We start from the raw sequence: 24,213 nt of genomic DNA, 5'->3' as shown, positions 1-24,213 counted from the left end.
GTACCAAGGCTCCCATGAAATACTCAACTGAAGGAGACAAAAGCACCATCCCTATTATAGGTGAGAGTCTGGGCTACCTCTGCTTTGGAGAGGAAGGAAAACACATGGTTTTGCTACTAAAAAGCAAAAAGATCAATTATTTTCAAAACAAAGCCAGAGATTTTAGCTCTAAATTTCCACAAGTCGATGAAAAGCAATCCTCCCACAACCTCAGACAGTTTCCTATTCTTCTTCTGGCTTAGGTCCAGAAATGCAGATTTTTGCACACTGAAAGTTCAATTCTCCATTCACCTAGAAAACCTTTCCTTTCCTCAAACAGAAATGCATCAATGCCAAGGTTAAAGGTACTCCCTTTTGGGAGTTAACCATCACAGGCTATGCACAATGTAACTAACTGGGGGATGCATCCTAGTTCAGAATACAGAATACTTCCCATTTTGCTTCTTCAGCCACAGCCCCAGAGATTTAACCTAGCATTTAAATCACGGAGTAGCAAACAAAATAAACTCTCTATGGAAACCTTTCCTAAGGGCTAAATAACACACAAAAATGTCTGCTTCATTTCTGTCTCACTGTATAAAGGATCAAGGATATGAGAAGGAAAAGGAGGTTCAAATTTATTCAAATTAATTAATCCTGGAAAGTGCCACCTACTTTGTTTTTTGTCTTTTACTCTTTAAGAGGAAATTAATTTGTAAGAGTTAGGATTATGTGATTTTCTTTCTGAAGTTGGTCATCCCCCTCCTAATTGATCTTATCTGTAGTTGCTCTGTTTAAAAAATCCAGCAGAAAATTAACTACCTGCCAAAAATGAAGTGCCCCCAAAACCACCCTAAAGCTGACAAAGATTACACTGTTGTACTTCTTTTCCTGACACAGAGACACTTAAAGCTGAAAAAGCACAACATGCTCTCAAACAGAAATTTAATGGAATTGGGTTCTCTCTGACTCCTGAGCTTACTGGTTTTGTTATAATCAGTTTTTTTTATAAATGAGTTCCAAGTGCACAGTCACTGCTAAGAATCTGTGCCCCTTCAATGTAGGGGAAAAGTGCAAACATATTTGAGTAGAAAACAAATATTTCACCTGCTGTTTCATCCAGAATGCCTTCCTGTCCTGACTTATGGTACACTGTGGAAGGATAGGTGACTGTCAGCTTGCTGTTGTGCTCCTTCCGCACCAGTGATCTCCTGGATCTTGAAGGGAAAGAACCCAAACAGGACAGGGAGATAAAGGTTAATATAAACACAGCATTTAACTAAAAACCAGCTTCCTCATGTAGTTAAACTTACTTGCAGTTTGGGCATTTCTTTGAAGCCATGTGTGCTTTCCAGAACTCTGATACCAGTTTATTTCTACACTCGCACACATTTTTGACCTGGTAAAGAAAAAAAAAACCCTTAAAAATAATGAATATAATAAAAATAAACTAAAATATGTCATATGAAGATTTCACTAAACATTTCACAATTAACATTACAACATGAACATTATTAGTATCAATGCACACACATCCATGTACTGATTAATTCATGCCTTGATCTGTAGTGTTCTTTCATCACCTTCCCATTTGCTGGAGGGACACATCCCTCAGTGCTCTCCATGCTCCTTTTTCAATTTATTCCATAAAGTCTTTAATTTTCAAGTCAGTACTGGAATTTAAAGCTTTTCTCTAATGATGATTTAAGTAAGTATAAAAATGACAAAAAACACTTCTTTTGACATGAATGCATGATTTACAAAGTGCTTAAGCTTAGTTTTAAAACGAGTGATTAAGGAATTAAAACTGGCTTATAAACAAATTTGCTGAAAGATCTTAGATTGTAAGTATCTTCTTCACTCACCTTTATTAACTATGCACATTAAACTACATTTAAATGGAAATTAGAATTCAATTACACAAGTCTTCCTAAAAATGTCAGTGTAATTAATTCTGCAAGTTTGCTGGATGCATGAGTTCTCAAAATGTGTTCTGCAGCTCAAAACAGTCAGAGCATCAGACAGAGAGGTATCAACATCTGTAGGTGGTGTACTGACAGCAGTATCAGATTTTAATATGGTATTTACACCATCAAAACATTTCCCTGCACAGACATTTCCCTATTTTCCAGAAATTCAACAGTTGGACTAACAGGAAATAGAATCCTTTTTAAGTTTAATTTCAGATATTTCCCTCAAAAATCCCTCTAAACATAACACAGTTCAGAACTGGACAAAATCCAGCACCTACAAAGCCAGGTTTTGCTCTGCACATCACTCTTTAAGAGGATAAAGGCCAGGATCTCAGGAGAAGCACTTCCTGTACTCACATTTGAGCACCGATCTCTGGTTTGGGAGCTCTGTAACATTTCCTGCACGTAGCAATTCAACTCCTCCTCAGTTCCAAAATCCAGCACCTACATGTCCTGCACATGACTCTTTAAGAGGATAAAGGCCAGGATCTCAGGAGAAGCACTGCCTGTACTCACATTTGAGCACCGATCTCTGGTTTGGGAGCTCTGTAACATTTCCTGCACGTGGCGATTCAACTCCTCCTCAATTCCAAAATCTAGCACCCACACAAATCCAGCACCTACATGTCCTGCACATCACTCTTTAAGAGGATAAAGGCCAGGATCTCAGGAGAAGCACTGCCTGTACTCACATTTGAGCACCGATCTCTGGTTTGGGAGCTCTGTAACATTTCCTGCACGTGGCGATTCAACTCCTCCTCAATTTCTGAGCCTGTTGCATCTGCACACTGCTCCATAAACTACAAGGAGAACAAGAAGATAAATTGACACAGAGCTTTAGAGCTGTGAGGCCACCCAAAAAGGGATGGAGCACCACAGAGTACTTGCCCTGTTGAGGATGATTTCGAGCTCATGGACAGCATGCAGCAGCCCTTTCTGCAGCACCTTCAGCTGGCTCAGCAGCAGGTGAACCACGGCTCGGGGACACGTCAGCATGTGGCAATTCAAACAGGACCCTCTGATCAGAAGGTACAATTTCTGCAAAGGAAAGGGGAAAAAAGTTATCCTGGCAGCAGATGTACAAGCTTGCACAGTAAGCAAGTAAACGCAATTGTTTGGATTTAAAGAGCGTCACCATCATATTTACTGAAAAATCCCTTCGCCAGGATTCCTTCTCCTGGGAAGTTGAGATGCCTCAGAGAAAAAGGAAAACAATATTATCTCATTTGCTTCTCCTGTGTTTTGATGCTTCAGAATGTAGCTGGAGATTGTTTGATTGGTTTCATGTGAATTATTTTGACTTAATGACCAATCACCATCAGGCTGTGTCAGGACTCCAAGGAGAGGATCACAAGTTTTTAATTAGCATCTTGTTAAACCTTCTGTCTGTATCCTTTCTCTATTCTTTAGTATAGGAATGGAATGGAATGGGATGGGATGGGATGGGATGGAATGGAATGGAATGGAATGGAATGGAATGGAATGGAATGGAATGGAATGGAATGGAATGGAATGGAATGGAATAGAATGGAATATCAGCCTTCGAAGAACATGGAGTCAGATTCATCTTTCCTCCCCATGACAGGGAAATACCCAAAAATACCACACTACTATAATTGAGAAATTAGATTAATGGTTAATTTTAATCATAAAGAATTTGCTTGAAAAAAAATCTTATTTCAACCAAACTCATATGCAAAGCATGATCTGTACGTAAACTCTCTGCAGGCTGTCTACTATCAATGCAGGATGACCCCAATGTAGGGAATAATATGCATTGGGGAATAATATGCATTCCTTCTGAATCAACTCCATGATTTAGAAGGCTGAACAATTGCTTTATTAAGCTAAGCTATACAATATTACACTAATACTATACATAATTACATACTAAAGAGACACTATACTAAAGAAAAACCTGTCACTGTCTGAGATAGTCAGGACACAGCTTTGACCCAACTGGCCAAGGAATCAAAACAACCTTCACTGGTGTCCAGTTCACAAATCACTTTGGCTAAACAATCTCTGTAAGACATTCCACATGTGCAAAACAACACGAGCAGTAAATAGAGGTAAGAATTGTTTTCTCTTCTTCTCTGAGCTTCTCACTGCCTTCCCCAGGAAAAATCCTGGGAGAGAGTTGTGTCTGCTGCTCTCTGTGATAAGAGCTGTGGCCACAGCCACATAACAGACACATGAAACACTTGTGGTATCTAGAGCAGCTCTGGCACCCAGGCTGCTCTTACACAGCACCATGACTGCAGCTCCTGACAGCTCACCCCAGAGAGGACAGTGTGGAACCCAAACCCCCAAACTCGTAAAATGAAACATCCTGGTCTCAATCCTACAAGATCCTTCACACAATCACGTTTTCCTCAAGGTCTGGGAAATTTTCAGTGGGTTTTATTATTTATCACAGTTCTCCCCCTGTGGCCTGAAGGCTGGGAATCACTGCTGCAGGATTTTAATCCTTGGTCAATACAGTTATTTGACTCAAAGCTGTAACAAAGCTGGAAGTAGGTACCTCATCTAACTCTGGTCACTTGAAAGTGAGGGTTTGACTCTCAGTTAGTAGCCTGTGCCAAGGCAGCTACTGCAAATGTTGAGATCAGCACCTCAGGAGGAAAATTCATCCCAGCTCAGGTTTGTTAAAAACTGGAAGAGTAGACAGCTGTTTATGTGCAGTAGTTGTTTAAAGGAAATGATAATTTTTACTGTGCCATTCATTTAATTAAAGCACAACATCCTGCAGTCAGTCACATACTTCAGGATGAATATCCCCCCTCACCTACCTGTCAACATTGAGTAAAACAATAGCTACAACAAAATGCATATTTTTCAAAAGGTCTATTTGTGTTGAATTATCATGACACAACAAATCTTTTCTACTGCATCTGCTGGTGTTACACTTAAAAGAGTGAACAGATCTTGGCACCTTTACTGGAGGAAAACTTCACTGTTTTCAAGGACTGCAACCCCATAGAATCAAATAATGAGATTGGAAGAGAGTCTAAGGTCATCGAGTCCAACCCATGCCCTCACACCTCAACTAGACTGTAGCACCAAGTGCCATGTCCAGTATTTTTTTAAACACATCCAAAGATGGTGATTCCACCACCTCCCTGGGAAGAGCATTCCAGTACTTTATTATTCTTTCAGTGATTTTTTTTTTTTCCTAATGTCCAACCTATACCTTCCCTGACGTAGCTGCAGACTGTGTCCTCTGGTTCTGTCATAGACCAACCCACCTGTTTCCAGCCTCCCTTCAGGAAGGTGTAGAGAGCACCAAGGTCACCACTGAGCCTCCTTTTCTCCAGGCTAAACAACCCCAGTTCCTTCAGACATTCCTCACAGGGCTTGTGTTCCAAGCCTCTCACCAGCCTTGTTGTCTCCTTTGCATGCACTCGAGCATCTCAACATCCTTCCTAAACTGAGGGCCCAGAACTGGACACACCAGCCTGGGCACCAGCAGCTCATTGCCCAGCAATAATTCAGCACATTTATAACACATACATCGAAGAACAGGGGGTTGTAGACGGGCAGAGGCAGCTCTATGTGGCCAAAGTGCCCGGGGCAGTTGCTGAAGTTCTGCATGCAGGTGGCACACACTTCTCTGGAGTCCGGGGGCCCCAGCGCCAGGTCGTAGAGCCCGTTCACAGCTGGATTGCCAACATTGTCCAGGTACTGAGGGTTGGTGATGGCCTTCACACTCAGCTTCCTGAAGTGGTGAAAGGAAAAAGTGAAAATCAGCGGCAGTAAGCTTGAATGGTACAACTAGAGTCAGAACCCAGGACAGCCCTCTGTCTGTCCTGAGCAGCCCAGACCCCTGCCAGGGGGCTCAGAGACCCTGGCACAGAGCCCAAGATGCCTGTGGTTTTGATTATGACCCATGGAGCAAATTACCAACCTTAGATGAAGATCTGCAAGCCACGACAGTTTAAGCAGAATGATAGTGAATTTATCACGGGGTGAAAAAATAGATTTTGGGGTTTTTAGAATGGGCCTTCAGGGGGCAAGATGGAGGGATCTGGGCATGTCCAGCCTTTCTCCTTCTTCTTGGCCTCCATCTTCTGCTGTGATGGTGGCACTTTGGGATTGGTTTAGAGTAGAAGCTCACTGTCTAACATAGGTGATAGGCATTGGGAAGTAATTGTAAACATTGTATACGTAGTTTTTTACTATAAAGACATAACGCCGCCCCAGAGTGCCTCTGACTGTCGTACTGAACGGACCTCAGCTAGACAGAAGAAAATATTTTATAGATAAGGAACAATAAACAACCCTGAGACCGAGAACTGAAGAGCTCCGACTCCTTCTTCAAGCACTGGGCTGGGCAAAGAGACTTTCCAACTTTTCTCGGGGTCACTGTGAGCAGCGAGAGATCCCGAGACAACCTAACACGGGCATTTAGTAGCTGTGTGATCTGTGTGATCTTCTCCATTGATAAAATATCTTTCTGAGAGCATTTTGCGAATGCAATGGCAATTTTTTGTATCACTGATTTCATTATACAATGAGCAAAATCATTCATATCTCGGCAAATATTAATTTTACATGAATAGCCACTCTACCAAGAAATCACATAATTTTGTCAGCGTGTCCCCTCGAGCGGCGAGAGATTTTGTATAAAATTCGGCTGCCGCCATGCCGGCGGCTGGGCCACGGCCCAACCGGACTACAAGTCCCAGCATGCCGCGCGCCACAGCCCGCCGCAGCTCTACGGCGCCGTGCCGCGGGGCACGCTGGGACTCGTAGTACCCAGCAGCATCCGCACAGCTCGGGCAGCGCACACATGGAGCCTCACCTGATCTCCTCGGCCGTGTACATCCCGAAGGACACCCCAACCAGCCGCCGCCACGGCACCACTTTGGGCGGCTTCATGGCGAACGAGCAACTCTTCCCCGGCCGACGGCGGCTCCCGCTCTCCCGCTGGAAGCGCCGCGCCACGGGCAGCACCACGCGGTCCGGGCTGCGGGGGAGGCGGGGCCGGGCGGTACCACCGCCGCGGAGGGGAGGTAGGAGTGGTGCCGCCCGCCTTCCCAGAGGCCAGCGCGGGCCATGGCGGCCAGGCGGGTCGGGGCTGGCTGCTGGCAGCGGGCGCTGTGGCTGGGCCGGCGGTGCCGCCTCTCGGGCGGGCGGAACAGCTACCGGTGAGAGACCGCCGGGAGGAAGGGACGGGCGGCGGCGGCACCGGGGAAGAACCGACGGGCAGGCGGTGCTGGGAGTGTGGGGAGTGAGGCGGGAAAGGCTGCGCAGGCGCAGTGCGCGGTGCCCGGCGTGGCCGGGGCGGCGTGGAGGGAGGGAGCGCCTTTTGTGGGGCTTTTATCTGCTTTTAAACGCCTTTCCCGGGATCTTCCCTGGTTTGGGGCGGCTCGGAGTCTCCTCGGGAGAGGGATCGAGCGTTTAAGCGATTCCTAGAGCTGAGTCTCACGAAAAAGCGAATGGGCGCTTTATGGAGGCTGAGGAAACTGGGGCTGTTGAGCCTGGAGAAGGGAATTTTGTATATAGACCCCAAAACTGAAGGGGACCTGCCAAGAAGACAAAGACTTTTCATCAGGAATTGTAGTGATAGGAATAACAACGAATAATAAGTACAGATCGAAAAAGGAGAAGTTTAGATTAGGTACTAGGAATGAATTTTTGATAGTAGGAGTGGCGAGGCACTGTCCCAGGTTGCTCAGCGAAGTTGTGGATGGCCCAGCCCTGTCAGTGTCCCAGGGCAGATCGGATGGGGCTTGGAGCAACCTGGTCTGTGGAACAAGATCTTAAAGGTCCCTTCCAACACCTTCACATTCCATGATTTTGTGCAGTGCAAAAGGTCCCACTTCACTGGGTAATCGTTACTCATTTTTGGGATGGCAAAATCCTATTTAATCCGTTTGTGAGCCTTCCCAGGAGCAGCTGGGATCGTGCACACGGCAGAGCACCGAGCTGTGGCTGCTCCTGAGCAGCCTCTCCCTCAGGGCCAAGGTCAGTGTGGAGGCTGAAGGCCGGGGCTGCAGGAAAGCTTTGCTGTTAGGTTCCTTCACGAACAAAATGAGTACAAGTATTTTAACATAAGCCTTAGTTTGTGTTGAAAGCAGTGAAATGTGAACAGTGGTGAGCAAGGCTTGAAGCAGTGAGCACATAGCAGCTGCTCTGTGGTACTCAGCAAAGTGAGTCCATGGTCTGAGTGTGCTGCAGCTGTGCTTTTGTCAGGAGCTTCTGCACCTCTGTAGAGACATCTGGGCATCTGCATCTCACCAGGGCTGCATCGTTACTCTGGGGTTTCTCCTTCTGTGAACACTACTCATGTGTAAAGTTGTGGGGGTTTTTTTAAGTGCTTTTTTTTAGCACGATCCTGTCTCTAAAACATAAAGAATCTTTTCTGATTTATGTGTGATTTTCTTTCTAAGATGCACTAGTTAATGAAAATTACTTTTAAAATGTTGTACCCCAATATTAAGTAATCACAGATTTTTTGTAATAAAATTTTTCATGTACAGCCTGTTGTCTCTTGAAACAAGGGCCTTAAGAGAAATATCAAATATAAGTTTTGTGGCAATAATTTGGAGTTAATAACAGTGCAACATTGCCAGTTACTCTAATGCACTCCAGTTCCCTCTAATGTTTTAGTTAATTCTAACCTGTAGTATGGAATTTCACTACTCTGCTTTTGCTGGTTTACTGTGACTGCCATAAATTCCAACCCCTGGTTGTTTATAGGAGCTCTTCAAGCAGTCCTGCTCTGGGGAAGACTGTGGACAATCCACAAGGTGAGATGGCTTCATTTCTGGTTCCTTGCATATGTTCTATGATCTCCAAAGAGTACAGTGTGTCAGGAGATAAAGATGATGTAAACACCCTTTCTCCCCTCCTTTTATATTTTCTCTCCCTGTCTTCATTGTGCATAAATGTCATGGATTATCTTGTTTCCTTACCTCATCAGCTCCATGCTCCAAGAGCCTGAACTGAGTTGTGCAGCTCCATGAGCCTGTGTTAGACTGTGGTTTTAAAATCATTGCTTTAGTATTTTCTTCTGGATCACCTTAACTCATCAATTCTTGTAGAATATAGAATTGCTGGGATTGGAGTTAGTGGAGTGCAGCTCTTAACCCAGTAGTGCCAAGGCACCTCCAGACCACGTCCCCAAGTGCCACATGAACATTCTTAAATCCCTCCAGGGTTGGTGACTCCAGCACTCCCCTGTTCCAGTGCTTGACAAGCCTTTCAGTGAAGAGATTTTTTCCTGATATCCAATCCAAACTTTACCTGGTGCAACTTGAGGCCATTTGCACTTGTCCTGTCACTTGGGAGACGGATTGACCCCACCTTGCTACAACTTATGGGGTCAGAATTGTCTTTGGGCATCCCTTTGTTTCTAATGAACTTTTTAATATTGTTTCTCACAGTAACTCAAGAAGAAATTGTGCTCCCCCGAAGGAAAACATGGTGAGTGTTTACTTCTGGAATCTTCACTTGAAAAGAAAATCAGTGTTAGACAGCTAAATGTAGTCTGTCACCAAAACTGAAAAAGAAAATTGAGGTTCCTGTATTCCTTGATGCAGTGTCTCACTAGGGGTTTTCCTGCTGATTTGGAGTTCTCTGAATATTCTTGATTCTTACTCTCTGCAGATCATGCACACTGCATTCCTGACATTTCTTTTAAAAGCACTTACAACAAGTGCATTTTTAAGCATGTTTCTGTTTCTTTGTAAAAGATCACATTTGCTAAAGATCTGTAAACCCAAGTTCATTTGGGTGTTTGCATGTGAAAGTGTTTCTTCAGCAAAATAAGACTTGATTGTTGATAACTGAATAATCCTTAGAAATCACACAACTGAACAAAACCTGTTTTGTTGGGAGCACTTAAGATGGAATTTCATGACAGCAAAAATTAAATTTATGGTCAAATGGTGTCAGCATGTAAACCTAAAGTAAGGCCACCTTCACCTAAGCGCTTTCACTGGCCTTTCCTTGTTTGCTTGAAACAGCAAAAGTCTTAAGGTTCCACAGGCACAGGAGTCCTGAGATACCTGTTTGGGTTTGGTTTATTTCTTCTTGCAAAGACATGTCTTGTAGAGCAACTTAATATATTTATCCCTTGGAAATGCTCTAGGAGCAGCATTCCAAGGAATTATTGTCTTGGAATGAATGTTTCTCCCCTAGGATATTTCTTTGATAATATGTTATAAGGGCAGGAGTAATAGCTGTAAACACAGATGCTCTTCTGGTTTTCCTCAGAATCTTTTTTTTCCTGGGGTTGTTTAAGAACCAAGACCATTTTGCATTTTTTTTTTTTTTTGTTTGTGAGAAGTGATGTTTTGTTAGTGCAGCAGAAACATTATTTCCTAGAGCTGAAAATCCTTGTGGGTTAGGATAATCCTGTGCTGGTTCTCCAAGCAGTGTCATGCACAGCATTCCAAGTCTCAGCTGAGAATTAACCCAGCTCCTTTGTGCTTAGGGATAAGCTGGCCGTGCTCCAGACCTTGGCTTCTACTGTCAACAGGGTGAGTGCTTCTGTGGCCATGGGCATGGGTCAGGGGTCCCTTCTGTGCAACACCCTGGTGCTCAGGAGCCCTTTAATTTCTGCTTTGGCCATAAAGGAGAGATGGAGCTCTCACATCAGGGTTTTCCCTTTGGCTCAGGGTGTTTTGCTGTGTCCTTAAAGCCTCATTCATGTGCTGAGAGAGCTGCAGTGCTTTGGTAAGGCTTTCACTACCACAGGGAGCAAGCTCCTTCACGAGTTCCTTCCCAGTCCAGAATGTCCTTCCCAATCTCAGTCCAGAAAAGCTTTAAAAAGTGCAAGGGGTGTCTGCTCTTGCTGGGCAAAACCTGGAAATGCTGTGATGCTGTTCTTAAATCCCATCTAACTTGAATTCTGGGAATTGAGTCAAAACCTGCCAAGTCCCATCAGCTTCCCAAGACTCATACATTTGGGGTCCTACTTTGCAGGGCACTCACTGCTTGATATATTATAGGCAGGACCCTTCTGTCACCATATTAGCCTGCAGGGGTGTGTGTAAAATGGAAACATTTTTGAAATTATTTCCAAAGATTTTTAAAAATTATTTCCTCTTTTTGAACAAGAGGAACTTCCATTAGTGATGGTTATGATGGAAGAATTCCTTGTGCCTTAAATTCCATGAGGCAGTGTGCTGTGGCTGTGCACATGACTATAAACTTCTCATTGCTGGGCTCTTCTATCTACAGGATCCTACTGCTGCTCATTACATGTTCCAGGATGACCCTTTCCTGATGCCAAGAAATGCAGCTCATGCTGTAGGTATTTCCTTTCACTTCCTTGATAGCTTCCTCCTGCCTTTGTCTGGGCTGTGAATGCTCCTACCTAATTGAAGCCTGGTTTTGATTACAAAAGAAAATGAGGTATCAGATCGCTTTCAGAATTTTCTTTCTAAAATGAGATGGTTTTGAGCTTGAGGTAGTAGTGCAGTATTTCACATGTCTGAATTGTGTCCCTTGATTGAGTAACAAGGAAGTAGAATTCAATGGCATTTAAAGAATAGAGATTCTTATACTGGCATGAATACCAGAATGTTTATCTGGGATGTTGTCCCTGTGATTCTAGTAAGTTGAAAATTATGCCTGAGTTTAATTTGATCCTATCAGAATGTTCATTGTTAAATAAAATGTTTCTTCTAATTCTCAGCCTTGTAATCTGTGTTTTTCTCCATCTTGTTCTGTCTCATTTGTGTGCAGCGTCTGTATTCCTTGTCAAAGGAGTCTGGGAGAAATGCTGCAAAGTACATCATAAAGAACTTTCCTCAGTATTTTGACAAGACTTTTGCAGAGCCCAACGTACCAGTAAGCTTTTTGTTCTTTATTTTCATTGTGTTTGTGCTTTGTCACTGAAATCTACTGTTAGACTGGTCCAAAACTAAGATGAAAGGATAACTTTTAAATACTGTTTTGCACAGTATGAACACAATACTGTATTTCCATTATGTTTTTGTAGTGGACATTTTTCAGTATCATATCAGGTTCTTGAGATAAAAGTAAGAAAAGCAGTGGGTTTTAGGTGTTCCTTCCTGGCAAAAAGTGAGGGATGAGGATGTGTGTGGTCCTTCATCACCAAAAGCACTGCTGTTGTTAGGCTGCAAGCAGTGCATTGGGTGAAGAATAAAGGATATGTAGAGAAGGTTTGAGCTTGTGACCAACTTGCCCTGTTTGCTTTTAGTGCCTGATGCCCCAGACCCTCAGCCCTCAGACTGAAGGCGTGAGCGAGGAGGCTCTGAGGGAGCGCGTCCATCTCAGGATGGTGAAGGAGGCTGTGGACATGTTTGATCAGCTTCTGCAGGCAGGTATGTGGTCACCTGCCAGCTTCTGTGCTGGAGCTCTGCTTAAATTGGGCCAAAAATACTGCAGTAGCTGCCACAGGCGATGGAGACAATTGTGTGACTCTGTTGCTTCTTTCAGAACTGACTCTGTTCTGGTGAAGTGGAATTCTCTAGAAGTGCTGGAGAATCTTAGCCACTGCTTGTCTGACATGTCACTTTGGTGATAAGGAGAACAATTGGCTTCCTGAAGAGAAAGCAGATTAAATGCTTCTGTTGATTTTGAATGTTTCATAGGAAGTGAAACATGCAGAGTGTTCTTCACAGTGGGATGTATCCTAGGAAGAGTTATGAAAAGCACTAGAAATTTCAGAAATTGTGTTGGGCTTGTGCTGCTATACAGTTCTGGCTGAGAGCTGTCACTTCCTTCTACTTGATCAGGGAAACTCTATTCTTTCAGGAAAACTTGATCAGGAAAACTCTGCTCTTTCAGTGGCTTCAGTAGAAAAACATACTCTAGTTCAGTGTTGAAATTGTTCCCTGTGATGACTGGGTTTGTGGCAGTACTGGTGTCACAGCAGGGTTAGGGACTTGCTAGAGAATATGTTTGTGTTGGAAGAGAGCAAAGTGGTGTTCAGAGGGTTTCTGATATGGCTGTAGAGTGATGAGCTCTTAACTTTCTCTGAATGTCATAAATTCTCATTTTCTAAAGGTACCCCTGTGTCTCTGGAGACCACAAACAGCCTTTTAGATTTGTTATGCTTCTATGGAGATGGTGAACCTACTCCTGAAAAAGAGCAGGAAGAAAAAGAGGATTTGGAAGAACCGGGGGTATGGAAAACTTGTTGATCTCTATTTATTCATACATAGTTGGGAGTATATCGAGGTGACATCAAGATTTTTGTACTGTCTGCATGGGAGATGCCATGAGGTGGATCAGATGCAGTCAACATTCCCAGGACATATTTCTGTTACAAAAATCCATGACTGACCTAGTAGCAACAGTAGTTTGTGTAAAGCTCTTAATATGTTTAATAACATAAACAGTATTCTCAATCTGGCTGTTGCTTCCTGAATGTTATGATAGTAATTATTCTTATATAACACATTAAAAAGCACCTTTGTTCCATGCTGCTGAACTTCAGTTTTGTTAGCAAGTCATGGCATTTGATGTTAAATCATAATTTAACTCTGAGAAACTTCCTTTTGCACAAATCTCCCCAGGTGGATGCTTCAGAACAGAAAGCTCCAAAGAGACAATTTCGAAGAGGTTCACAGTCTGGCCCCAGATGGAGGTATAGAAAATGTTACCAATATTCCCATATTCCATGGGTTGTGCAGTTTTATTGTTGTTACAGAACACACCTAAGTCTTGTTAAATCAACCTGTGTTTCCTGTTCTTTTAAAGTGTTCATGGAAATCTGGTAGGTGATTGTGGAATAGCTTCAAGTGTCACAAGTGTGATATGTGAATGTCAGTCTTATTTTGTTTTGCATGTTGAATCCTTCTCCTAAGAGTATCTTTTATTTGGTTCTTTAACATTTATTTTGTTCACTGGTTCTAGGGAGAACAACCATGCTGAAAGGATATTTAAGATAATGCCAGAGAGGAATGCACACTCCTATTGCTCAATGATCCGTGGCATGGTGAAGGTAAAGTCATTCTGCAGTGCTGGGGGATTTTTCCAGCTTTTCAGATCTCACATACTCAGAGATGGTTTCTTTTTGTTTTTGCAGCATGGGGCTTATTCTAAAGCTTATGACATGTACATAGACTTGCTGAATGAAAGGCACAAGGGTGAGTGTCTCCTGGCTGTGCTTTGTGGTGTCCTGGGCAGAGGAAGCCCCTGGTGGGCACTGTTTGTTCATGGCAGTGATGATTGGCGCAGGGGTACGGACCTCAGCTGGATCATGGGAGCTGAATGCAGACTGGGGATTCCAGTGCAGCTGGCGTGTGGCTGGCTCTCTGGACACAGGTTTGCATGAGACTTTGCCACAAACTGAGCCATGCTAGAACAAACTGTTTCAAACTGTTTCCTGTAGGCTATGAATTGTCATTTTAAATTGGTTATCTTACATTTTCCAGCTGATGTGCACACCTTCAATGCACTGATCAGAGCAGTCCCGTATCTAAAGGACAAATTCATAGAAAGATGGGAATTAGCCAAGGTAAGGAGGGTAGAGCAAAAGAGTTTGGGAAGTGGTAACAGTGGGCTCTTTTACTAATAAGGATCTGCCTTATTAGTGAAATTTTGCAGTTGTTGGAAGACCAAAAGCAAGAACTTTGTCCCCAGATACTAATATCTGCTGTAAAGGAAGTACAGTAGTTTAAACAGCAAAGGTAACTATGGAGGAGTGGCAAATGTGAAAAACCCAACCTTGCCTTTGCAGAGTGATTTACCTTGTGAGAACATATCTGATCCAGAAACTGCCTGGACAGAAAGTAATTGGGGAAATTACTTATGGGAGATAAAATAAATGAACAATTTTAGATTAAAACTCTGAATTTCAATTCATGGTGTTGTGACAGAAAGGGAATTTTGAGTTTTAGTGACACTTCAGTAAGGAAAAATATTATGTAACTATAAAAATATTCCATTATGTTCTAGAGACAATTCTCCAGAATTTATTCTGATGTAATGTGTAGCCTTGGGGTTTGGTCATTAAAAATTAGATAGTACTGATTAAATAATCAGTTAAAGCAGAATTGTTCACTTGAAGGGGGTAAGAAGGCTTAGGTTGAGGAAATGTATGTATAACCCACCTGAAAGCTGAACTGTGATCCATAATATGTGTAGCACTAAGAATTTGGGAATTTTGTTTTAAGGACTTCCTGACTCACATGGCTCAACAGAAAGTGCAACCAACTCTGCTAACTTTTAACTCTGTACTGAAGAGCCTGAGAAGATGTGGTGGTGTGGGCAGAACTATGTCTTTATTTGTATTAAAGGAAATGGAAGCACTTGATATAGGTAAGAGAAGCAGAGTATTTATCATATGCAGTGATTATGATGAACAGAGCAGTTAACACAGGAGTTCAGCACCACACAACATGGTGGCAATTTCCTGGCTCCAGGGGAGATGTACTTCCCAAGCCAGCTCAGGTCTATAGATCTGCATCTCTACAGAAAAAAGCTTTTGATCTAGATGATGATTTTTTTCCTTCCAAATAAGTATTTCAGAAACAGAAATATCTGCAGAATTGATGTCCTGTGGGCTGTGCTTTGCCCCAGTAACATGCTTGTTGATAGGCTAAAGATTCCATTAATGTGCAAAAGGGAAATAAGCTGTGAAGTATTTCTGATTTTAATTTAGAGCAGGGAAGCTTGGCTGCTCCCCCGTAGAAATAGGATGCTCCAACTGGTGGAACAGTGTTGGGCATCCCCTCTCCCAGGTGTGTGTAGTGGGGTCTGGCCCAGCATTAGGGTGGGCAGGGAGGGATCTCAGAGTACATTTATGCATGCTGCCTGCCTGGAGGAGCAGCCTGAAGTGGAGCAGTGGCACAAAGCTCACCAGGAGTGTGGCAGTGACTGCAGTGTTTCTCTTTGCAGAGCCCAGCCTGGCGTCCTATGACCATGTGCTGTCGGTGTATTACAGAGGCGGTACGTGTGGCCATGAACGTGTGAGCTGCTCTGATGCTCTTCACACGAGATGGGTGAAGGCATTCACTTATGGACTGAAGGACAGCTTCTAATGGGTGTGATCTTAGTGTCCCCTGTGCTGCCTGATTCTGCTTGGGTGATAAAAGAGGATAACCTCATACAGGGAGCAAGAGCTGCTCAGTCACTGTGGAGGCTGGGTCTGACCACAGTGTGTGATTTCATGTTGTGCCACTCACGGGGAGTTTGTTTTCCTGCAGCAGTTCTTCTGTGCATTAGGGCTGGCATGAAAAACAGCTGTGTTAGAAACAGGAACCCAACTGTTTAAGATCCCATGCCCACAGACTTTTGGCTATAGGAAGAGAATAGGCAAAGTAGCCATAACTGCAGTCCTTGTGTTTTAAGAAATGTAAAGGAATTGCTCTGGAGTCTCTCTAGGTTTGGTTCTGGAGTTTGGGGGTTTGTTTAGTTTTGGCTTTGGTTTTCCCCCTTTTAAATTTTTGTTAGTTTGTTTATACATAAAATATATAATATATTTTAAAAGTATATTATATAAAGCATAAATACTTTGCTTTTTCTAGTGCAACTTTCTAACAGACAGACTTCCAGGCCTGCTTGATTTCTTGCTAGAAAGCACTTCTATCTTTCTGAATCTGCCCTCCTGATGTGGAAATCTACATTAGCAGGGCAAATTTTAGAGCAAATTAAATTGCAGCTGGTGTGGAGCACCACAGAAATTACATTTGTTTAAAATTATGTTGCTTGTTCCCAATTTTGTAGTGTATTTGCAGACTGATGCTCTTCACAAGGAAGTGCTTGGCACAACTGAGATGTGATGTTGTTTGTCTCTGTGTTCCACAGTTGAAGCTCGGTCATCAGACATCATCTCTGAGGTGTTAAATGAGGTTGAAAAGCGAAGTTTCACTGCTCAGGACCCTGATGATGGTAAGGATTTCAAGCTTGGGTGAAAAGGTACCTGTGAATGTCAGGTAGTTTTACTAGGCCAGGATAAATGCATGCAGCTTGCTTCTCTCAGGCCCTGCTGATATTTCTGGAGACAAAGGGCAGATTCCAGTGGTGGGAATTGTGCTGTGCATTGCTGCACTGGCTTCTGTGTGAAAGTAGGTGTGTAGCTTGTGTCAAATGAGCATTTTAAGTCCATGTGATAAAATATCATGAAAGTTTCATGAAATGATGCACATCAGGTGAATGGCAGGTTTTTGTTATAAGATTTGTTGTTGAGTTTTCCTATTTTAGTTCTTCCTAATCCTGTTGAGAAAATTTCATTAAATACAACTTCATGGGAAACTGGAGTGTGGGTCTGTAGGAGGGGAATATCCTGAACATCCCATGTGTCCCTGGCTCTTTCTGCCATTTGTATGTACACAGCTTTGCCCTGGGAAGTTCCTAAATCTTTCTGTAGGTTTGGAGGCAGATGCAGCTTCCATCAAGATGGGTTTGGCAAAGAAAGATCTTTAGACAACGTGGTGTTAATGGAGTGTTGAAAGCCATTCTTCATCAGCCTTCTTCTTTGTCTTTGGAAGGATTCCTGGAAACAGCCAGAATGTTGTACCCTGCTTCCTTTGCTTCTGTCCTGCTAGATGTGCTAAACTGTTTCTTTCTGTGCTCTAAGTTGTTGCTAGAAGTGTATAAAAATCCCTACCCAACTCATGTCATGCCAAAGACTACAGGGAAAGCAAAGAGCTCTGCTATATTGTCAAACTGAGCTGCAGACTGGGTTTCTAATTGAACATAGCTCATGGAGGGAGGGAGGGTTAATGAGTGGTTTGTGTCTCCTTGGAAGCTTGAAGCTAACAGACTTTTGTTTGCTCCCTTTCAGCCAACTTCTTTAACACGGCCATGCAAGTGGTAAGTGCCTCTTCCTTGCCATCAGAATTCCTTTGAGCCCCTCCAGCTGTTGGAGAATTGCCTGTGAGTTTGCATCCTGTCACACAAGGTTTAGCTTTCAGTATCTCCCGTTTTTATCTGTGCTCATCACCTCCTCCTTTCTGCCATAATTCTGCAGTTCTTTGCTTGACCCCTCCCTAACTGGTGTTTGCATGCCTGTGATATGTGCATGTACCTCTGTGACTCCTGTGGGTTACATTTGGTAACAGCTCCCACATCTGGTGTATTGCAGTGCTGTGATCTCAAGGATATCAAGCTTGCCTATCAGTTAAATAGGGCCCTGGAGAAGGGAGACAACTGGAAATTCCTGGATGTGGATCGGTCAAACGGCTACTGGTGAGTGAAGGGAGGTTGTATTCAGCATTGTCAGCTTCAGCACAAACTGGGACTCAGACATTGAGCACCAGCTGTTATTGTGTGTCCAGTTTGGGAATTAGATCTTTCATTGGGAATTAGATCTTTCATAAGAGCAGGGATTGCTAAGGATTTATTTTCAGTTTTGGCCTGTGAACTGAAATCCAGTGTCATGGAGCATCAGTTTATCTCAACACCCATCCAGCAGCTAGAACAACCAGTTGTGGGTTCTGCCATTCTGTTGTGTACCCTGCATGGCAGCTTTGGAGGTAACACCAAACAGCAGATTTTCTTTGTGTATGGATGTTTTCCTAGTCAGTGCACTGGATCAAGGACTCAGGCTTGTCTTGTAAACTTGCATAAGTAACAAGGTTAATTTGGTTCAGTTCTTATATCCAAAAGCTGCATTTGAAACAGATTCAGGTACCTTAAAACTAGCATCAGGCAGGAAGATTTTTAATCTTTAATGCTTTTTTAATATATTTTAAAACAGAGTGGTCTGATTAGTTCTGCCAATAATCTAGTGTCAGCATTGAGCTGTTGTAAGAAACACTGCTGCTTTTCTGATGGCATGGAGTGTGGCAACCGGTGAAATGTCCTTGATGTGCAAAATCTGATCAGCACACCATCATCTGCTGGTACTTTCATGGTTTGCTTGATCTAGTCATCACTGAATTAGGATGGTTTTTTCTCTCTAGGTCAAAATTCTTTTCGTTGTTGTGCATGATGGAGCAAATTGAGGTGGTGTTGAAGTGGTACAAAGAAATGTCACCTTCAGTAAGTGTGCACCATGGTAAGAGCTGCAGAGCTTTTCCGTGGAGAAATGGAGCAGTCACAGGTGACTGAAATGATTTTCTTCCTTCCTCAGCTCTTCTATCCATCTCCTAAAAATATATTGGACCTCCTTCAAGCCCTGGATGCAGCCAACCAGTTGGAAGTGATCCCTTCAGTGTGGGAAGGTCAGTGGTGGCCACACGGCTTCACAGTTTGTCTGACAAATGCCAGGGGCAGTGCAAAGCTGGAGCTAGTGCAAAGCCTGGAAACTTCCCATTGCTTGGAGTAGCCATGATAAGGTGCAGTGCTTGCCTGTGGTATTGAATTACCTGAACCCTCTGCAGATCCTTGGATAAGATTTAATTTAGCTCCCCAAGAAATGAAAATGAGTCACTCCTTAGTCCTCAGCAGATGGTGGTGGAGGGTTCTGGCTGTGGGCCTCAGTGTCCAGCTGCAGTTCAGGTCCATGTTCCACTGAGGGCTGGTAACTGATGCTACAACAGTGCTCTGTGTGGTGTTCCCTCCCTGGTCTGTGACAGGGTCACCACCACCAGGCTGGTCAGTGCAGGCACCTTGAGGGCCATTATCAAGGGGAGTGCTTGGGCTGTCACCCAGAAATGCTGAGCCCAGCAGGGAAGGGAAGAAGGAATCAGATTAGTTTGTGTATTTGGTGCACAGCATCTGATAATGAGGGGAAAGAAGGGGAACTGAATGTGCCCTACTCAGTCACAGAGAATGGTTCTGCCTTGTTAAATTGTGCTGACCATGTTGCCTGGATTTGGGAATGGGGTTCTGGTCACACCTACCAACTGCTGCCTCTCTCTAAACAGATGTGAAACAGCTGGGGTTCAGCAGGAGACAAGACCTGTTGGAGGAGTTCTTGTCTCTGATGAGCAGGGAGCAGCACCCCAGTGAGGTAAGGAAGCTGATAGCTCCCATCAACAGCTGAGCCCCCACACAGGCACCTGCTGGCTGCTCCCCTGTGAGGTGGTGGGGGGAGAAGTGTACCCCAATTCTTCCTTTCCCCAGCTTTATCTGCTCAGCATGACATCCTGTGGTCTGAAATACCCCTTGGGCATTTAGGGTGTCCCAGAGGTGTCCCCTCCCAACTCCTTGTTGTGCCACACACCTTGTGCACCCCCAGCCCACTCCCTTGATGCTCTTTAGGCACTGCCCAGCAGTAACAAAAATATCCCTGTGTCATCCACATACTTTCCATCTTAAATACAAAACAGCCCCATAGTAAGCAAGAGGAAAGTAAAGAGATCTCACTCTATCCCAGCCAGAATCAGCACAGAAGCTCAGCAGAGTAGTGGTGTCTCCCCAGCTGTAGGTAAATGCTGTATCCCTGGTCAGTCCTGGACATCTAGTTCCAGTGCATCTGCCACTGCAGATTTCCAGATCCATGTGAGCTTATCCAGGCCTGCTAAACCACTTGGATTGTCTTCAACCTATAAAGAAACCTCAGATTAGCAGAGCAGGATCCCTTCTTACCAGGGTTTGAAGAAGTAATGCAGCCCAAGCAGCCACATCTCTGGGGAAGCACATGGCAGAGTCCAGGGATGTTGCCAAGGATTTCATTGCAGTAGTTGCTTTCTCAAGCTGAAGGTATTGAAGGTGAATACAGCTGTCCCTGCAAAGCCACCTTGGAGCTTGCCTAGTGGGGACAGCCATCCTGACAGAAGTGACAGATTTGTCTCCCAGTGTAACAACTGTTAATTCACAAATTTAAATCACATGCAGAGCAAACCTATAGGAGCTGCAGGAGAAATTGCCCTGAAAAGCTTCTGTTAATTTCAGAGGTTTTGTTGTTCACAGCACAATGTTTTCACAGGTTCAGCTGGCCTTTGCCAAGTGTGCTGAAGAAATCCAAGCTGCCCATGAGCCTGCTGGGCCGGGGCAGGTCCCACTGGAGTGGACAGGGAGTGCTCTGGGCCATGTTGTGGTGCTGTTCTCCAGGGCTGGGAGAACCCAGCATGCCTGGTACGTGTGGGCTCTGACACTGCAGCTCAAGGCTTAATCACAAAATGCAAAAGCTAATGACCTGTGCCTTGGAATGCCAGTGCAGACAAAGGGAGGGGATAAAGCCTGCAGGGAATGTGAGGGGGTTTTTTTTCCTTGTTATTGTTCCTTCTTGACACTAAGTTACAGTTGTCTGTGTTAAAAATGGTTTAGAAACTAATGTAGTAACTGGTGTGTAGAGCTTTGTACAGCTGCTTATGGCAAGGTGTGGTCTGACTAATCACTGCCCTGAGCACTGCTGAGTGCCAACAAGTTGCCTTTTTTGATTTTTAGAACTCTTTAGAATTCAAACTGATAAAGAGATTAATTAGTTTAATTAAATTTTTAATTAGCAGCAGTCCTAATTAAAACTCTAAACAGGCTTTTTTTAGAACTCTGATAGCTAGAATTTACTGTCCTACATGCTCTAAACTTGAAATACAGGTTAAAATATCTAGCCTCTGATATAAGGTTCTGAGCTATTTTCTGTTAAATACAGATATTCAGTGTACAGTGATTCATTTGAAACAAAGAAATAGCAACAGAGGAGTCTTTAAAATACTAAAAATGGGTAGTATTTTAAAAGCAAATTGCCAGCAGCTACACTTATCATTTTCTGCAGAGTTGAAGAAACTTTGTGTTAAACTAATCAGTGCAGTTAGCTGGTAGAGATTGCATTTGCAAGCATGCAGCATGAGATCCATGGGGAAGATTGTTCCATGAATTTGAGCTTACCTGTGTTTCAGTGGAGGCCCATCCAAGAGGCTGAGTATCTGTCTGTTCCTGTTGTGTGTGGTTTTAAAATGACTCTTTGGTTTTCTTTTGAACAGGAACATGATGGAGCATTTCCAGAAAATCAACAGGATTCCCACGTAAGTATTTTTAGGTTCTCCAGTTACTGAGTCTCCCCTTTGGCTGAGATCCTGAATTTCTGTTCAGGGATGAAGGAATAGTTTGGGATGGAAGGGACTTTCAGAGGTCAGGTAGTCCAACTCCAGTTGTAACTGACAGTAAAGGTCCATTTATTTCCAGAACATGAATGTGTGTCTGTCTGTGAGCATGGCTGTGTGTTCATCCACTGGAAATATTCCAAGAGCTTTCTGTCTTGGAATATGTTTCAAACGTGTTGAAAGTGCAAAGTGGGAGGGAGTGAAGCAGTTGGTGTCTGAAGCTCTGGGCCATGGAGAGCAGCAGTGCCAATCAGTCTGAGCAGGACTCACAAACATCTGGTTTCCCACGTGCTCAGAAATATTCCAGTATGCCCTTAACCAAGCACAGGTGTTTCAGAGGGGCCTGATTTCTGAAGACAAGTTTATCAAGTCAAATGCTAAATCTGAGGTGGTTCCCTGTTAGGCTACACCAGCTTGCTTGTCTTGGGATTCTGGAGGAGGGAATTGTTTCAAGTAGAACACAACTTGTAAGGAATAGTAATGGGTTTTGGTTGGGTGTGGGGTTTATTTAAATAAAGTTGGAGCTTGCCCCAGTGAACACCATGAGGGTGTGTGGTACCAAAGCTACACACCTAGTGGCACTCTGTGCCTGCTCTCTTCTGCTGGGACAGAAGTTCCCAAACTTCCCACAGAGCCTTCCCTCTGTACCAGAGGTGAAGTTCCTGGCAGGAGCAGAGAGATGAACTGGTAGATGTGAAAATGTCACCTTGTCTCCCTCTCTAAAGCATGGGCTGTAAATTAATGGGCACCTCTCCTGTGACCCTGACATCAGTCCCCTTCTGCCTTTGCAGTGACACAGTGATGGATGAGTTCCTGAACTGTGCTAAGCAAACCAATTGCCCAGATGAGGCAATTAAGATGGTAAAGCTGGCAGCATCCCTTGGGCTTCCCTTGTCTCAAAGGCTGAAAAGCAGAACGGAGGAGGAATTTGAACTCTCTGAAACACAGAAGTAAGTTGGAATGTTTCATGTTCCTGATGAAGGGCTACATAGACAGGGTCTTGGAGGGGCAGTGCCTTTGGAAAGGCTTGGAAAAGCTTCTCTGACAAGGGAGCAGACAACTGGCTTTGGTGTGTTGACTCCAGGACTGAAATGGCCCCTCAGTTTTTGGTTCCATGCTATATCCATCCCACCTAGGAGGGAATTTTCCATGGTGGGGTTAGCCTTACCCACTGCTCAGTCCTGCTCTTGCCTTCCTTTCCTGGAATCTTTTCCTAGCTGGGTCTGGCTGCCTGAAGGCACTGCTGCAGCCCAGTAAAAGCAGGGGGTGGTACAGGATGGCCCTGCATGTGGCTGCCACGTTCTGGGGCTTGTGCTCACCTCTCACTGCTGCAGCCAAGCCCAGAGATCCTCAGATGGTCATCAGGGCTTGAGGGACCACACTTTGGAGCCAGATGTGCTCCAAGGGAATAAATACAAGCCCAGCACCCCTGACAGCTGGCTCAGCACTTGGAGGGGAGCTGAAGGTGTTGGCTTTCCCAAGAGGATGTGCTTGCATCAAATGCTTGGTGTCCTTTGAGGACAGTAGGTATTAGACAGCCCATAATGTTCTCTGTGTTTGCCTGGTGTTTGGGGATCTCTTTTCAAGCACAAGTCACACGGGTGACTGATCTGTTTGACATCACAGGAAGGCACTGGAGAGCATCAAGTGGGATGGTGACAGCAGCGACAGTGACAGCAGTGACAGTGACAGTAGTGACAGTGACCGTGAGTAGCTGTCCCTCTTCCTCTTGGGAAAACTGGGAACAACTATTGCCATGATAGCAGGAGGCTTTGGAAGGAGTGGAATTGCTGAAGGAATGGCTCCTGGGAGCTGCTGCAGCGCTGATGAACGCTCTGAGTGTTCTGCCACGGGACCTGCTTGGCAAGACACCGTCCTCACGTGCTGTTAAATCTGCTTGGTCATGTGGGACTCAGCGTGGGCTGCCCCAGCTCTCCTCCCCAGCACTCCTGATCAGCAGCATCACTGAGGGTGGAGGGCTGCAGGGAGAGGGGTGCTGTGCACCCTGGAGGCTGCTCAGGCAGGCACAAGGCTTCCACAGCTCCAGCAAGACTCCTCATGGGCCTCCTGGCACTCGACCCTGCACCAGCTGTAACTCCTTTCCATCTAACTTTGCTGAACTGCTTAAATACCAGGACTACTCTGTATATAAACCCTGAGTAATGCAATACTCAGCACCTGTGGTGTTATTCCTCATCCTTTTGGTGTTTTGGGACAGGTGTTGGAGTCTAGATGTTAAATTATACTTTGTACAGCTGGAAACTATCTCTAATAAATGGCTGACCTTAAAGCTGGCTGTATTCTGATAATCCTTGAGCAAAAACTGGTTGAACCAAAGTTTACCTTTCTGGTAGAAATACCTGGTGTTCTAGAACTACAGCAGAGCAGCTCTGACAAGAAAC

General features: G+C 44.2%; 2 protein-coding genes and 1 non-coding gene across 3 annotated transcripts in view; 2 read left to right on the top strand and 1 right to left on the bottom strand.

The window, feature by feature from the left end:
• POLR1A (RNA polymerase I subunit A) overlaps positions 1–6,911 on the bottom strand; it is a 206,535-nt gene extending 199,624 nt beyond the window's left edge. Inside the window, exons 1-6 of the mRNA XM_058024995.1 lie at positions 6,757–6,911; positions 5,466–5,670; positions 2,841–2,990; positions 2,645–2,752; positions 1,293–1,378; positions 1,087–1,196 (exon numbers count right to left, since the gene is read on the bottom strand). Of these exons, the coding sequence (XP_057880978.1) occupies positions 1,087–1,196; positions 1,293–1,378; positions 2,645–2,752; positions 2,841–2,990; positions 5,466–5,670; positions 6,757–6,833 (736 nt within the window). The 5' untranslated portion in view covers positions 6,834–6,911. The remainder of the gene's footprint in view (positions 1–1,086; positions 1,197–1,292; positions 1,379–2,644; positions 2,753–2,840; positions 2,991–5,465; positions 5,671–6,756) is intronic.
• Positions 6,912–7,007: 96 nt separating this feature from the next.
• On the top strand, positions 7,008–24,101 carry PTCD3 (pentatricopeptide repeat domain 3). Its single transcript, XM_058024961.1, has 24 exons — positions 7,008–7,102; positions 8,658–8,707; positions 9,344–9,383; positions 10,396–10,441; positions 11,145–11,213; positions 11,652–11,756; positions 12,130–12,253; positions 12,939–13,057; positions 13,451–13,521; positions 13,791–13,878; positions 13,963–14,023; positions 14,312–14,394; positions 15,053–15,197; positions 15,777–15,827; positions 16,686–16,769; positions 17,665–17,693; positions 17,965–18,068; positions 18,785–18,863; positions 18,955–19,045; positions 19,691–19,776; positions 20,695–20,843; positions 21,692–21,733; positions 22,603–22,761; positions 23,438–24,101. The coding sequence occupies exons 1-24, from the start codon at positions 7,011–7,013 to the stop codon at positions 23,523–23,525; spliced, it is 2,055 nt and encodes a 684-aa protein (XP_057880944.1). The 5' UTR covers positions 7,008–7,010; the 3' UTR covers positions 23,526–24,101.
• On the top strand, positions 14,093–14,234 carry LOC131084184 (small nucleolar RNA SNORD94). Its single transcript, XR_009114524.1, has one exon. It is a non-coding gene; the product is annotated as a small nucleolar RNA SNORD94 (small nucleolar RNA).
• Positions 24,102–24,213: the final 112 nt, after the last annotated feature.

Source organism: Melospiza georgiana, chromosome 5 (assembly GCF_028018845.1).
Source record: "Melospiza georgiana isolate bMelGeo1 chromosome 5, bMelGeo1.pri, whole genome shotgun sequence".
Taxonomy (NCBI): Eukaryota; Metazoa; Chordata; class Aves; order Passeriformes; family Passerellidae; genus Melospiza; species Melospiza georgiana.
The sequence above is the reverse complement of the archived record's forward strand: the minus strand, read 5'-3'. Positions and strand labels throughout refer to the sequence as shown.

What these genes read in the sequence shown, in the direction of transcription:
- PTCD3 (XM_058024961.1), top strand. Translation starts at nt 7,011, where the DNA reads ATGGCGGCCAGGCGGGTCGGGGCTGGCTGCTGGCAGCGGGCGCTGTGG. An exon ending in GGCGGGCGGAACAGCTACCG is followed by an intron (nt 7,103 to 8,657) that starts GTGAGAGACCGC and finishes GGTTGTTTATAG; the next exon opens with GAGCTCTTCAAGCAGTCCTG. An exon ending in AAAGATGGGAATTAGCCAAG is followed by an intron (nt 14,395 to 15,052) that starts GTAAGGAGGGTA and finishes TTTTGTTTTAAG; the next exon opens with GACTTCCTGACTCACATGGC.